This window comes from Microtus oregoni, unplaced genomic scaffold (assembly GCF_018167655.1).
Source record: "Microtus oregoni isolate MIOR12 unplaced genomic scaffold, Mior012 000032F_ref0000030, whole genome shotgun sequence".
Lineage (NCBI taxonomy): Eukaryota > Metazoa > Chordata > Mammalia > Rodentia > Cricetidae > Microtus > Microtus oregoni.
The window spans coordinates 10,358,950-10,375,828 of NW_024543091.1; the positions used below are offsets into that span (position 1 = coordinate 10,358,950).

Below are 16,879 nucleotides of genomic sequence, written 5' to 3' on the forward strand. Positions count from 1 at the left end.
GAGTAGAAAAAAAAAGCCCGAGTAGTCTTTTAAAGAAAATTTTCAGACAGTACAAGTGACACTTCTGGGTATTGTACTGGAAATAGTAACAGCGGCACCTGGAGTCTGGCCAGTCGTTCCTCAGCCCGTGTGGGCCATGATAAAAATTCTATGACTATAAAGAAAGGATGGGACTGGAGACCTGGCACTAGCCACTGAGCACGAGGTACCAGAGAATCATCAAAGGATTCCAAAAACTAACATGCAAAGTTAAATATTCTTGAGGATGAGAAATATCCATATATTCCCAGGCTATCAAAAAAACATCCTTCTCCTTCCCAGAATTAAGTATTTTAGAGAAATGTCTTGGTATTCTTCACCACTGATCTGGAACTGTGAAATGCTGGAATAGGCTTAAGTTTTGGTTTGATTATTTAAACTTTAGATGTTTTTGGTTACCCAAATTAAAATGGGAGAGAGGGTGACATTGGAGCTGACAACAGTAGGGTGGGTGTTCCACATAGTGTGTGCCCTGTAGGTATAGAAACAACATATAGATTCATAAGGGTGTTCTTAAGAAACCAAATGTGTCTTAAGGCTGTCTGTTATTGCCTTTCCATTCTCCATATTTGGACTAAGTACAGAGGGTAACGTAAGCGAGTCTCTGGTGATTGGCACTCTGTGCTACGTCTGTTCATAGCATCTTCATAATTTCTAAGTAAAATGTAGAAATAGGGAGGTGTTCATATTAATTTTCAAATTGGCAAATGTTGGTTTGGGAATAGAATTTAAAATTGATTTTTTAGCATAACAACATAAACAATTAAAAATGCCTTTATGGAAGAATACATATTCTGTTTGAAGACAAATTTCTTCCTTATATGAGATATTACATTTGAAATTTCTGACACTCTTAGGTTGTCCTCTTGGTTCTTTTAGTTATCAGGTAATATTTCATCAAATGAATTAATTAGAATATATCATTTATTAAACCAGAATTCTTTAGCCAGTTCCCTTTTGAAAGTTATTATTTTGGGATATTGTTTTTACTTATTAACTCTTGAAAACATTCTTGGTTTCTAATGGATGCAATACTTTGGGAATCATGGGATGTAACATTTTCTCTGTGTTCCTTAATTAAATCATTTGATATCATGAGGAAAATACAATTGACGGTAATTTCTCTGACTAGCTTCAGGTCAGAGAGACTTCCTTTCATGGAAATGATATTTAAAAAGTGATAAAAAATCTTTAAAAGACCAATACATGAATTTCATGTATTCTTCTGTCTTATTGTGTAGTTAAATATGTTTTAGATAAAAAATCATTATAATTGATTTGTCTCTATTATGTTATCTTACTGAGGATTATGGCTTTTTTTGTAATTTTTAGTTTCAAAGAATGAATCATGAAAGTAGCAAAGGAGTGCCACAATAGTTTAATGGGCCCAAAGGAGGAATCATATTTTAAGAGATGAAATCTACCTGACTTAGCCCCCCTCCCCGTCTCTCTCTCTCTCACACACACACAATGACGCACAGATACACACACTTTTATTATTATTACACTATCTTGGGCAAAACTGTCTGATTATCTCGCAAATGTGGAAGTCACATTCTACATCACTAAATTCTGCTGGAGTGTACTGTAAATGATAGTTCTTAATTGCCTCAACAGGGAAGAAGGGATGCATCCTTATTCTCCTCTTATATTGTATTTCAAATCCATAAAATAACAACTGACATTCAGATGCTCAAGTTTTCTGGATGCTTGAGGCAACTTAATGTGATATGCACTTAAATGCACACTGATAAGCTGATGAGAGAGATATGGGGAAGCACAGGTGATGTGTAAGCCGTGAGTTTGTTTGCCATTTAGAAGGACACCTTTGAGACTGAGTCTGGGTCTCCTTGGTCACTTCTCTTAGCTTATGCTGCCCCAGCTCTGAGGTTCTGTCCTATGGTCCATCTAGCAGCACTGGCATTCCAATAAATTCCATCACCAATGCCTGTCATGCTCATCCTTCTCATTGAGGCCATTTGTGGTAACCAACATTATGTCCTTCTCTCGTCTGTCTAAGCAGCGGAACTTTTAGGAATGGACTCAGGGTTTCTTACTCTCTCATTGGGTGGTAATAGTTCTCTCGAGAGTGAATTTTCTCCTCAGTGCTCTAATTCATAAGTTAGTTTGGATGAATGCATTTACTTCATAGAGACAGATACAGTTTAAATTTTGCTTGCTTTAGACTTTGAGTCTATTTTATAATTGTTAGAAGTCAATTTTTGTAAGATGTCAGATTAGTAGCATCACTAGCACAAACCATGAAACGATTAAGTCAATGAACTTTTACCATTTACCGACATTTAAGTTCTTATACAAGGTGCTGCATCCACGTATTTCTCATAAAAATGACAGTAATGGAGCATGATGTCAGAAAAATTCTAAGTCAAAGGTCTAGTCTGAGGAGAAAGTCCTATTTAGCTGGGTCTTTAGCATATCCATTAGCCTTTGAGAAGTCAGTTACCTCATTTATTGAAAAGGGTTGCAAATATCTCCTCTTACTATGTCACCTAGACATGTTGAGATAGTAGAAAGAACTGACCCTGTTGGGAATTTAATGTGGGTTTTTATGACATCATGGTACTATATCTTTGGTATTATACACATTTTAACGTTCTCTTTAATCTTTCAGAATTCATGAATATGAGCACATTAATCTCAGTTTCATTTCTCATAATGATGCAAAATTGAATGATTTCCTGTGCTCATATGAATTGCCCTGAAAGCCTTTGTTTGAAATTCTTTCACCTGACAGTCATATACACTCTCCAAAGGAAGAGAGCTATAGAAGTAATATTCTTTACAAGGGCTGATTTTTCACAATCTCATATGTCATTTCATGTGAATGAGCAAGCCATAATTCAAAACGACAGGGACACTGGTAGAAGGGTCCTTGCACTACATGGCAACCAGAAAAAAGCCTCCAATCCATGCTGTGATTCCCAACATGCAGCTAGCTGCCTTTAAACCCAAGCAGAAAGAAATCCCCTGTAGCTATGCTTCCCTCAGACGCCTTAATGCATAAAATAATTTAAAATCATTATAAACACTGCAAGAGGGCATGCATGCATCTTTCAGTGACAGTGTGGACATACTTGAAAACTTCTAATATATCTGTCTCCTTTCCCTTAGGCATCGTTTCCTGCCAAAGCCGACCTTCCTGAGGTTTTCATTGCTTCTTATAAGTGGCCTGGATGGACTCATGGTCCATTGGATCAAAAAAACTGTGCTGCATCCTGGGCTTTTTCCACTGCAAGTAATGACATTATTTCAATCACTTCCTCATAACTTCTCCTGTCTTTAGAGCATGGTAGAGTAGTTGGACAGTTTATAAACTTGGAGAATGTAAAAAATAGTAAATGGTCAGTTTAAATATTCTGGCCAAAGTAATGAACCTGGAGGTTACAAATTATAATCTAAATCTTGGATGTTAGTGTCTAATGTATATAGATAATGAATAAATTAGCAAAATTAATTTGATTTTGAGTTTAAATTTTAATTCACTTTTATCATAATGTCATCAAGATTTCTAATATTCATATATAAATTCACATAAAATCTTTACATTATTTTTATAAGATTTATAAAACTATAGTTATTAAGCTATTTTGAAGCAAAGTTCAATTCTAGATTAAATCATAGTAGATTGAAGTTTTGCATCTCATTCTATACAAAATAAATCTATCGATTTTAAATTTACAGTGATATAATATCTTTTAATAAGATTGCTTTCCAAAATAATGTTAATATTAATATTCATTTTAAGTTGTAAGAAACATCCCTCTAACAGCTATTTATTGGTCCTAAAGCCAATAAATAAGATATTCTGATTGATCCCAATATTTGTTCTCCGAAATTATCCCCAAAGACCTTTTCATACTTAAATAGAACCTACAGTGATAATGTCTGGATACTATCAACATCTTCATAGAGCTATGTTCTGGTGCTTTGATGTAGTCCTAAAAGAGCACTCAGGAGCAGGCTAAAGCATCTCAAAATTTCCTACTGAAATGGTCCTCGCCCTGATTTTTTTCTTCTCCATTTACATTTGACTACAATGTAGGTGTGACTACACTGTAGCACACTATAGTCACACACAAGTTGACTTTTGCTACCATTGATCCATTTCCCATTTTTCTATGAGGGCAGAGATATGTCATCTCTTTCTTTTTCTATTCTTTGCCAGTTAATGTATATTTATTTTTCACGTTAAAATTTTAAAATAGTATGCATGATATTGTCATGACATTCCAACACAACAACAATAAAACAAAACAAAAACAGAAGACGTCCACACCTAGTGACACATTTCCTCCAGTGAGACCGTATTTCCTAAACCCACCCTAATGCTGCAACCAGCTGGGAAGCAAGTTTTCAAATTCTAGAGACTATTGGAGACATTTGTCATTCAAACAACTTTGAAATACAGCTAATTACTTTTAATAGTAGTATAGTAATGATGGTTATAACCACAACTATGAATATACTCACCTAGTTGCACACACATACAATTATATGCATATATATGTGTGTGTATTTATATTTGTATATATAGAATTAACTACATGTCTACTAAAATAAGATTATTTTTAATCACATAATGAATATAAAAGTTTGCTTTAACTATTTAAGCTATAGTATAATGGATTTGTAGAACCTTAAATTAACAGAAATATGACCTCCAGGGAAGTTGCAACAGAAGCCAATGTAAAAATTAAGGATTTGGTTTACTTTAGTGTATAAAGTTACACTAGATTAATGGATTAATTAAAAATGAATTAAATTATAGTTAATATTATTGTGTTAATTTTTTTCATATAAAACAGATTTATCTGCAACTCTAGGGAAGATGCTCTTCCAGGTGCAAGAGTTAGACAATTCAAGTACATAAATCTCTTTCTTTCAGAAAATCTGCTACTTGGCAGGTTTCTGAATGAAAAAAGGGTTCAAAATATATATATATATATACATATATATATGTGTGTATGTATATATATATATATATATGCTATAAATGAATACAGAACTAGATAGAAAAGCCGTTGAGAAGTGAGTTACTGGAGCAATATCAATTTTGAAATGTAGTTGAGGGTTCAAATAAAAATGTATTAGAACTATGACATCACATGTTATTTTTATATTAATCAGTATTTTGTTTGAAACAGGTGTGGCAGCTGACCGGATAGCAATTCAGTCCAATGGTCGATACACTGCCAATCTCTCCCCTCAGAATTTGATCTCTTGCTGTGCCAAAAACCGCCATGGATGCAACAGTGGAAGCATTGATAGGGCTTGGTGGTTCCTGAGAAAACGTGGGTAAATAACTGTTCGACATGTGTTTCTAAGATTCTTATGCGTGTTTTCTTTTTTACATGAGGATTTAGAAAAAGATTGGTTTCAAGATTCTATTTTACAAAAGGAAACTCTAAAAACGATGCCACATCTATATAACCATAAGTAAATGCCACACTTAAATATATATTGCACTTGACTTCTGCTAACATATCAGTCACTGGAAATAGTGTTGGAAGAAGGTCCACATTTCTGGCTAAATTAATGTGAAGACTCAAAGAAGTATTTGTTCCTGTTGCTCTGAGCCAGATAGTTTTATTGGGTTGTCACAGAGGGAGTAACATTGGTCAATGCCACTGATAAATCTGTTATTCCATCTGGTTATCCAGATTGAGGAGTATAGAACTCCAGGAAAAGTCAGATTAAACACAAGAAAAATACAATAAGTGAGCAAGTTAGAGTTTTCATGACCCATTTGTTTCTATCCTATTGGATGGAAAATGGCAAGAGGCATTGTTTCAGTCTCATGTAGTTTGATAGCTATATAATATCCTATGTCTAATGTATGACAAAGTTATTAAAGAACAAAGGGAACTCTAGCTGATAGACAGAGATAGTTGTTCTTTATCATATAAAACTAAAGTGCCTGCTATTTAATGGCATCTGATCACAGCCAGTCATGAGTGAGAGGGATGGCAGGTATTAATGGGAGCTAATACATTAAGTTATTTAATATATTTCACCAGTAAAGAATTGTTGTGAATTGAAGTTGCCTAATTTGGTATCTTCCAGTATGGTTAACTTTTGCTTGGTCTTATGATCAGATGAAACAGTTGGCATATCTACAATGCAACCCCTACACCTAGATCTTAGAACAAATTACAGAAGAGGGGCAGAAAGATGAAGAGAACCAAGATGCCTACTATGAGACAGAAAATAGATCTAGTCTATGATATCAGTACAGGGAGTCAGAAACAGGAATATAGCAGGAAGTACTTGCCAGACATACTAATCCACTGGTATGCACTAAATTAAGTGGGAGACTCTATCTAAAAAAGACGAGAATGAAAAGAAACCAAATTCAATCGCCATCCTCCATATGTGTAGTTAAGGACACAAGCACCATCACACATGTGGGCACACATACATCACACATAAACTTAATAAGTGTATATTAAATATATTACACATAATTTGGCACTGCAACCCAACTAAGTATCATTGTGTTTATTTGTTTAGCCCACCATGACAAAATGACATAGACAATGGACATTTTATTCTGGAGTTGCAAAGTCAAGATCAACATGGTGGCTGATTCAACACATCGGAAGTGATGTTTTCTTGGCTGGCAATATCTACCCTCTCATAGTATCACCATGTAGCAGAGAAATAGTTTCTCTTCTTATGAGCAGAATAATTGCATCTATAAGTGGCCTATTCTCATGATTTCACTCAGACCTGATTATCTTAAGGCCAAAGTTCAGATATCATTACCTAAGCTTTAGAGATTCAATCATAGCTTTAGTAAAAGAATACATTTCTAATTAAAATAAAATTATATAACTTCCTTTATTTCCTTTTCTTTGTCTAGCCTCTCCCAACTCTCGAATATATAATTTTACCCTGATTATTTTTGTTGCACATACACGCACACACATGTATTTACACTATGGGATTTATGTTCATATACATAAATACAACCTGGTGAGTAGGTTTTTGTTGCTTGCCTGTATGTAATTTTAGGGCTGACCATATTGTCTTTGATAGCCAATAAGAAGGCTCTTCCCTGTGAGAGGCTAATTTTTCTCTCTCAGCACTCATTAGTTGCTCATAGTTCTTTGTCTAGGGCTATGGTCATTTTGGTATTGCTTATTTATATAACTAATTACATGGTTTTCTTTCCATACTATCCACTTCTCTATATACAGTAAGGTAATGTGAAATTTGGAGGCAAATATTTTGGATCCAAAAAACTTATTCATGGTTCAGTTTCAAAATCTATCAATAATAGTTTAATTTTTATATAACACACAACTTAGAACAATTTACTTTATAAATTTTAATATTATATAAAAATTATATTGTTTCCCCATAGTATCATGAACTAGACACTTATTCAATGAAATATTAAGAAAAAAAAGATAGTGTAATTGAAGTGTTGACAAAATAAAAAATCAATCTTAATTCTAAAAGTGAAGTTTTCAGAATATTCCATCAACAAATAATCAAGTAAATGTCTTCATATTAACCTGCATTTATTGTAGGATACTTTTTATCTTCAAGAAATTTCATTCTAAGTATATAATTATCAAAAATGCATTGAAGTAAGAGTTCAAAATCATAATTTAGAGTAAAAAGAGGGAAGATTATAGTATTGTTAGGCTGCTGTGTTATGTAGGTGGCCAACAATTCAGAGTCATGCGGGCGAATAAGCAGCAAAATCCACAAACTTGACTATAGACAGGGTACTATGGCATTTTCCCAAATACTATCCTGTTTTGTTTTCTTATTCCTCTTAGACTGGTATCTCATGCATGCTACCCACTTTTCAAGGACCAAAACACTACCAATAATGTCTGTGCTATGGCAAGTAGATCAGATGGACGGGGGAAACGGCATGCCACAAAGCCATGCCCCAACAGCTTCGAGAAATCCAACAGAATCTACCAATGTTCTCCCCCATACAGAGTCTCTTCCAATGTAAGTCTAAACTGCAAGGAGTAACGAGGATGCCATTCTCAAACTAGATAATTCTGCTGTTATTCTTACTATTTTTAAGTTATTATAGACAAGCAAATGTTGTGTTTGCAGATATACTTTTTTACTTTTACTGTATTTGTTTATGGTGTGTGTGTGTGTATGTGTGTGTGTGTGTGTGGTATCTGTGTGGTGTCTGGTTTGAGTGTACTTCACATATGGAGATCAGAAAACACTTTGGCATATCTCCTTACATCATGTGTATCCTGGAACCGACACTCAGGTCTTCAGGCTTGGTGGCAAACGCCTGGCTCTCTGAAATAACCACTGAATCTCTCTGTCCTGCTCACATACAGTTGTTGCTATTCTTAAAATGCCCATTAAAAACTTGCATTTTGATCAGTTGTAGGGCAATGTAATTGTTACAGCAAAAATTGCAAGGGGTTGGCATAAAATTTAGAATGCCCCCCACAAACCAAAGTTTAAATTCTGGCTTATTTAGTACGCATGTGCAGGAGACTGAGAGCTCACAGCTAAGCCACTGCATTTTGGTGGCACCAGTCCATTTTATTGATCTCGTGCTTTAGTCCATAAAAGGGAACCTCCACATAGTGAGAAAAAGATCCCCTTAGACTCTGTGCCTAATGGTCACCCAGTTTTAACCCAATTTCATCTAGGTTATCTAGACTCATTTAAGAAACATATGGACCTTTGATTACCACAGGTTTTATGAGATCATCATCTTAATGTTTTTATCGTGGTGTACTGGCCTTTTATGCATGGTTGACTTACAACATACGGAAGTTATTGTCTTGCCAGTATTTAAACCTCTACTTACCTATAAGAATCTTAATAAATGAGATGATTCTCTATTGCCTGCATAGATCATGCCTTCTCAATCTTCTTTTTTTTTCTTCTCAATCTTCTTTACCAACGTAGAAAATATTTTCTCTGACTCAAATGGTTATTCATTCACCTTTCCACCTGAAGAAACTTCGAACAAGGGTCCAAACCTATGGCAAATTTTTGTGTTTTGTTTTTTTTTTCTTTCAAGTGGGATTAGTGTCTTCATTTTAACCTGGATTTATTGTAGGATGCTCTTCATCTTCAGGAAATTGTACCCTGTTATATAAATATTTATCAAAAAATGGATTGAAGTAAGAGTTTAAAATCATAATGAACTAGTAAAAGGAGGGAAGATTATAGTTTCCTTAAACTGTCGTGTAATGTAGTTGTTTTCTGTTTGTATCAATGGTTCTTTAAGCTTGTCCCTATAATAGAACATATTATATGATTCTGAAGTTAGCTGGTTTTTCACCTGTCTAAACCACCAACATGTAACTATCTTAAAAATTATGAAGCATCAAAATTTCTTTCTATCAGGGTATGTATTAAATAAAACTTTGTGTTAAATGTACATGGAAGACTGAGTGAATGATTGAACTGCCTCCCTACTGAGGGGACACTAAGAACAAACTAGGAGTGTTTGTAATGAAGTTGGTGTTCAGCCTCGCTCATCAGTTTGGTGCAGCTGCTCTTGTGATCGAAAGACCATAGGAAGCATGAATATTCACTAGCTCAATCTCCTAATTTTCTTTATTGCCATAAAAAGTTAGTATAAGTTTTTCCACTCCAAAAGTATTGTAATAAAAATCAATAAAGCAAATGGGCATGCACTGCCTTTAACAGGGTCATCAATGCATTATAGTGCATACAGCCCTTTCAAAGATCATCAATGCATTAGGGTGCATATGGCCATTGAAAAGTTCATCAGTGCAATATGGTGCAGATGACCACTTCAAAGTTTATCAATGCATTATAGTACATATGTCCATTTCAAAGCAGGAGTGCAGCCAGTTTCAAGTGGCTGAGTATCTGACAAGGAGTATATAATCCCTAAATGGATTGTCCTACAGCTCATATTATACACCGGACATTAGCTTTAGTATTTCTTATTAATGCTCAATGATATTTTTCATTCCAGGAAACAGAGATTATGAGAGAAATCATACGAAATGGACCAGTTCAGGGTAAGATCAGATGAAATGTCATTTTCAGTTATGAATTTCTATAGTAAACAATGTTACATGAAATGACACAAAGGGAACATAATTAAAAAAAGAGAACCTTAGGCATCTTCCTAAGAGTTCAACACTTCTAGCCTGTGCAGTTGCAGAAGATTGACTCATCAAAGCATATCATGAGCTTCCATTTTACTTTAAGAAGATAAACTTGTTTGTTGCTTGAACTCTTAAATGATAGTGGCATATTGAAGGAAAGCTGGCTGAGTATTTCCAGAGTTATCATGGACCACCTGACAGGCACCTGACTTGCAGTAATTAATCCAGTGGAACTCACATTATCCACTTGGTAATTATTCTTACAAATTACACACATACAGATAGATATTTAAACACTTTCAGTTTAGGTGGCTTTAAGAATATATTGATAAAAAACAGTTAGCATTGCTATAAATCAAGTAAATATTTCCTTTTAATATTAGGTCAAGGAAAATCAAACAAATTGGATGGCTTTTGTGGTTTATACAACCATTTTATAATTTTGCCTACTTTTTAAATTTATTATTGTAGTAAAATATTATTAAATAATATAATTTTACAGTGGTATACTAGATATCGATTTTGGCTTAAAGGTATATCTGATTTCTTTTCTTTATTGGAATTTGTCTTGGACCAACAATGCTAGTAAAGATAAATACACAAGATGTATTTTCTGTATAACATTTTCCCTGAAGTGCCTGAGAAAACAAACCCAATGAGGTATGAAATGGGAATTCAAGTAGTGAACACAAAAGGCCTGAGTATAATATCAATACAGTGGGACACAGATTAAAAACACTTGCTATGTATTTGAGGGACTACTAGTTAATTTTCCCCTTTATTTCTGAATGCTGATCTGATTATTATTGATATAGGAAGAATCATGGCTTTTAATATTTGTGTTGAAATTATTTATCAAAAAAATCAAAGTTTATGCTAAACGTGCTAAATTTAATTTTAAAAAATATGAAAACTTTACATTAACTTTGCAATCAATAGATAAAGCTCTTTTCTTCTTAAACGTGTGAAATTTGTTGGCTGTTATAACAGAGAATTCGTGTGTGGTTTTCCTATATGCTTGGACTAGTGGTGTCTGTGAGACAAATATGAAAGAAGAAATGTTAATTAAAGGACAAACTTACAAGCCCTACTTTGACATTTTCTTCTTAAGAGGCTTCGGCAATTCATTACACAGTAAATTTGGCTTAAATCATTCTGAACTTCCGAATCACAGTAATACCCCCAACCTCTGTTCTCAATCAAAATAAAGCTGGATCCTATTTTTTTTAATGCTATAGAAAACTGAGGTTTACTTTGCTGCCTTCCTTTTGTAAATTTTACTAGCTAAATTATCAAGGTCAGAGAATAAAAAAATTGTATCGGTGAATTCTCAGTTTGAAATTGTTGAGAAAATATCTCTTGGCAGCCTTAGCCACAGTCAAGATAAACCACACATTGGGGGTTCTGTCTGCTTCCCTCGCATGTCTTACAGTTTTGTGCAGTAGTTTACTGTGCACAGCTTTCCAAGACTCAGTGTGCAGAGCAGGTTCTTACACACTCACAAGCTTGTAGATTTGTCTCTTTTGGTTCAATATCAGAGACTTAAGGAAGATGGTATTTTGTTCTTCATGTTGACTCCTTACCCGTTGCTTCAGCTGGCAGTGTTTTATGGCAGTCATAATATATCTTGTCCATGGTACTTAAAGCAGAGCTGATGGTAAGGGTTAAATGAGTCAATGGTTATATGGAGAAGGAAATGATTGGGTGAAATATCTTCATATTATTGTGAATGAAGAGAATGCCATTTGGTTCTTTCTGTAGATGCAATTTGATTGCCTGCTTGCTGTAGCCTGGTTTAACTTACAGCATTTTTGTCTGCCTTGTGACAAAAAAAAAGTCAAATGGGTGGAACCTTGAGCAAATAACACTGCGAGGACTTCTCTAAAACCTGCAGAAAGCAGAAATTTGCATAGAGTACAACCTAAAAAATCTTAAACAATGTGGGGGATGTGTTTTATAGTGGGTAAAGAAAATTCAACTTTCAATGACACTTAGAGCCCCCAAAGGCCCTGAATGCTAAAGAACAGAGCTAAAAGCAGAAGATGAAAAGCCACATTTCCCTGTGCAGCATGAGCATCACCGTAGGATCTAGCAAATGCACTGACCTTCATTCTGACTTTATTTAAAACACACATTGAGCTAAGATAAGTAAGCTTCATTCTTAGCTACCATGATAGCCATAGCTAGTCCCAATTAAAAAAAAAAACTTCAGTAGATGCCTCCCGAGGGAGAAGTTTAGAGTCTTCAACCTGAATTGCACAAGCCCTTTCACAAAGCACCACATGAAACAGAAAAGAAGAAATGTAAGAGAAGGAATGAAGGAGGGTTTTAGGAAGCACAGGCTCTGGTTTTTACGGAGTGCAGCACAGACTCAGGTAGACAGAGCGGAAAGGATGAAACTCTACCAGAATATTCCTTTGTATATGATTTTCTTTTATTAGTACCCAACAAAGAAAAGCTTGAACTACATTTTGCATCTAAAACTTGTATATAAGTAATGTTCTATGTAGCTGAGATTGTTTTTTTAAAGTAATAAGAAAAGTGTGTAGCCAATGGATAAGAAGAAAATCAGGTGTGCTCTCTTCTTAGACCCCACTCCCCAAAGCTTAACTGTTGTTTGTTCTGGGAGAACTTCTGAGATTTTGAAGGCGCACTTCTATAACTGTGCTGTTTATCCTGTTGCATTATTTCAGCCATAATGCAAGTCCATGAAGATTTCTTCTACTATAAGACAGGGATATACAGACATGTCGTCAGCACAAATGAAGAATCAGAAAAGTATAAAAAACTTCGGACACATGCAGTTAAACTCACTGGGTAAGTCAATTGTTTTCATCTTTATTGTTTGGACTTTTTAATTTTTGAAAAATAAAGTCAAGAATAAGAGGAAACAACTATATAACATTGATTGGTTATGTATTCATATTTCTTTGAGCCTGTATCTGATATCTCCAGGTTGCCTTGGATAACTCATTTTCTTTTCTTTCTTTCTTTCTTTCTTTCTTTCTTTTTCTTTCTTCCTTTCTTCCTTTCTTCCTCCCTCCCTCTCTCCCTCCCTCCCTCCCTCCTTCCTTCCTTCCTTCCTTTCATTCTTTCTTTTTGGTTTTTCGAGACAGGATTCTCTGTGTGGGTCCTGACTGACCTGGAGCTCATTTTGTAGGCCAAGCTGGCCTCGAACTCACCTGAGATCCTACCTCTGCTTCCCAAGTGCTGGGATTAAGGTGTGTGCCACCACCACCCATCCGGATAACTCATTTTCATGTGTACATTCGCTATTTGCCTTTTCATTATTAAATTTAGGAATTCATTTTCATATATCTGTATTCCCCTTTGACTAGAATTTCCCTTTTTTTCCCCAGTTCATTTCCTTCTCTATCTTGGCATCCAACAGCTCTTTGTATATCATAATAAATTCATTCAATTTGACCCATATTCAACCGATCCTCGTCTAAAGCAACATACTTACTTAATTATGACTTCATAGCAAATCTTTATAATCACCCTTACACATACACTCAGCAGTCAGAGATCTTTAGAATAACAGAACAGATAGTATGAATGTGTGAGGATTATTCACCAGACTTATATAAAGATAATAACTACAGTTTTCTTGCATCAGAGAGGCTGAAAACTCAGTAGTTGTTTAGTCCTTGAGACTGGGTATCTCAGAACTTGGAATAGACCCCTCAGTGACTGTCTCACCTCAGAGAGAACAAGAATCTAGTAGTAATTCAGTTCACAAGGCTGAGTGCTTTAGCAGTCCCAGTGTGGCCCCTAAAACTTGAAAGGTTCCTAGAGAGCAGGCTGTCAGTCAGTGATGGAGTCTAGTTGCTGGTTCTGATATCAAGGATAGAATTATTACTAGCAGCAGCAACGGATAAGTCAACTCAGTAGCAAGCAGGAGGTCTGGGCAGGCAAGAGAGAGGACAAAACCTCATCCTTCTGTTAATGATGTCTCCTTTGAAATCAGAGCTGCTACTGAAGGTTCTGTCTATTCTAAGATGACCTTTCTTCATCAATAAGGCAATTAGGATAATTCTTTAGTTGCTGGTCCCTACTCAAGGTGATTCTAATTTGTGGCAAGCTGGCATTAAAACCATTATACTGTTGATTCTTCTACCTTGCCTAAATCTTTGTGTTACCCCACCAAACAATAAAAAATATTGTTTTTACTTTTATATCATTTTATAGTGACAAATTTCAATTAGATGTCTTATGCTACCAGGCATTTGCATTCTAAACACCTATATCCTTTATTTTCTCGGTTTTCAAATAAGTTTCTCAAAATCCCAGGGCTTCTTTCCTGCTCTTGGATGATAATCATGTCAGATATCACTGAAAAGTTTGAAATCATTAAAACACATTTCCTGGCATCACAAGTGCATTTGCTGCTTTTCTGTTACAGAACACACACAGAGAAGGTGCCTTGTTCTCCTTACATTCCTCTTCTTGCAGCATGTCCCCTACACCTCACAACTATTCAAGGACTCATTGAGGAGTTTTCTCTATTTCTTCTCCGGATTTGATTTCATTTGAGTAAAGTATCTCAGATCTCAACTTTAAGAGCAAAATCTTTACTCTTAGCTCAGATTCTTCCCAATTTACTAATGTTTTCTCTTTGCACCAACTCCTTTGCAGACTTTGCCTTCACTCAATGTCCTCAAGACTTCCTCCCAAGTCTTTCTTAAACTTACCAAGTCCTTTCTCACATTTACTTGCTCCATTACCTTTCTAAAACCCGCATATTTCACAGCTATCAATTGTTTCTATCTTGTTGACACTGTTTGTCAGACTTTACACTTGCTTATTCCTCCATCCTGGTGTGTCTGTATTTGTTGAAACTTCTCAGGTTTCTTTTCCCTTCTTGTTTTGGCTTTCATTGCTGTAGTTGTCAAACTGTGGCCTCTCCTCTCCCTACTTTTCTCAGTCTTTCTCTGGTGAATTTAGCACTCTCTGAACTCTTTCTGGCTTTCAGCACCAGATAAAAGCTGGCTTCAGTTAAATGATATATTTGGGTTACATCTCTCTCTTGAACTTCAGACACATATATTTTGTGTCTGAATATATGCAACATCTCCCCATGAACAACATGGATGCTTCAAACTTGGCACTTCCAAAATAGAGCTCTCTATCTTCCCCTTTCTCTGTGCAACAGCATCATTTTCTGACTGAGTCAATGAAAGCCATTGTCTTAGTTTGGGTTTTTATTGCTGTGAAGAGACACCATAACCACAACTCTTACAAAGAAAATATATAATTGGGGTTGCTCGCTTTCAGTCTCAGAGGTTCAATCCATTATCATCATGATGGAGAGCATGGCAGTGTGCAGGCAGACACAGTGCTGGAGCTGAGAGTGCTACATCTTGCAGGCAACAGGAAGTCAAACTGACAGTCACACTGATGGAAGATTGAGCAAAAGAGACCTCAAACCCCACCCCCACAGTGACACACTTTCTCCAACAAGGCCACTAATACTGCCTAATATTGCTACTCCCTTTGGGAGCCACTTTCTTTCAAATTACCACAGCCATTCTCCTACATACTCTGAGCGGAAACCTTGGAATTATTCTTTCTTACTCTCCTCACAACCCATTTTCAGTATATCACAGTGTCTGTTGAATTATAGCCCAGATCAACTACTCTTTATCTTCTGAACTTGCTTGAGTACCCATTACATTTACTTTGTAGCTGGATCAGTGATAGGTCTTTGCCTTTTCCATTAATTGTGTTTGCAACATAGAAACCAGGGTTTCCCTGTAGAACATATCTAGTTGCTAATTTGCTTAGAACACTACAGTAATTTTCCATTTTTCTCAGAGTAAATGCAAAGTTCTTTGCAATGATTTTGTAAAAGTCTGTCTTGCCTACTATACTACCACAGCTACCAGCTTTCTGATGTCAAATTCTACTCTCTTATACTCTTTCCACTTAAAATGCTTTTCTACCAAATATCCAATCCTTTGCTGTACACACCTTCATCTAATCTGCTCCAATTTCCCTTATCAATGTGGCTTCTCTGATGTCCTATGGAAGCCACTATTTGCTCTGTCTATTTATTAATTTGCTTCTCTTTACCTGCCACTCTGCTCTCTACAGTTTCATATAATTATAACTTTCTTAGTGAATGATTTGAGAATCCCTTCTTGTTGATCATGTATCATCTAGATTGAAGCTCCCTGAGACCAGGTCTGTTTGCACAATGACCTTATAACACCAGCTCACATAGTACAGTGTTATTTCTTGACACGACATGTTTAATACTTTTGTTTTCTATTGAAAAGTGACCCCTTTAGCTCCCGCTTTAGCTAGTTCTCACTTGTCACTACTAATCTTTAAATACGGTAATTCTTAGTTTAAAAATAAGATAGGAAGCTAAGTGCTCTCTTGGGAAGTCAATTAAGTTTGCTCCATTGTGTCATTGAGGCAGGACCAAGGCTTTCCCAGCACCTTGTGCCTAGGCTGAGCAAGGTATCTCTCCATCGAGAATGGGCTCCACAAATTCAGTTCATGCATTAGGGTTAGGGTGGACTGAAGGTGGGGGGAACAGGAAGAGAAGAGGGGAAGCTGGGATTGTTATGTAAAAAAAGAAAAAGAAAGAAAGAAAGAAAGAAAGAAAAAATGAAGAAAGAAAGAAAAGATAAGAGAATAAGATAGGAAGAAACTGGAAAGGAAAGCCAAGGTAGTCCTCAGCTTTGGTTCAGTTTTGTAGATGTTCGACCCCTAATCACAGA

General features: G+C 35.6%; 1 protein-coding gene across 1 annotated transcript in view; it reads left to right on the forward strand.

Moving 5' to 3' along the window:
* Positions 1 to 16,879, forward strand: part of Tinag (tubulointerstitial nephritis antigen) — an 83,757-nt gene that overhangs the window by 29,127 nt on the left and 37,751 nt on the right. The window contains exons 5-9 of the mRNA XM_041679826.1: positions 3,172 to 3,295; positions 5,205 to 5,355; positions 7,851 to 8,031; positions 10,013 to 10,058; positions 12,842 to 12,965. Of these exons, the coding sequence (XP_041535760.1) occupies positions 3,172 to 3,295; positions 5,205 to 5,355; positions 7,851 to 8,031; positions 10,013 to 10,058; positions 12,842 to 12,965 (626 nt within the window). The remainder of the gene's footprint in view (positions 1 to 3,171; positions 3,296 to 5,204; positions 5,356 to 7,850; positions 8,032 to 10,012; positions 10,059 to 12,841; positions 12,966 to 16,879) is intronic.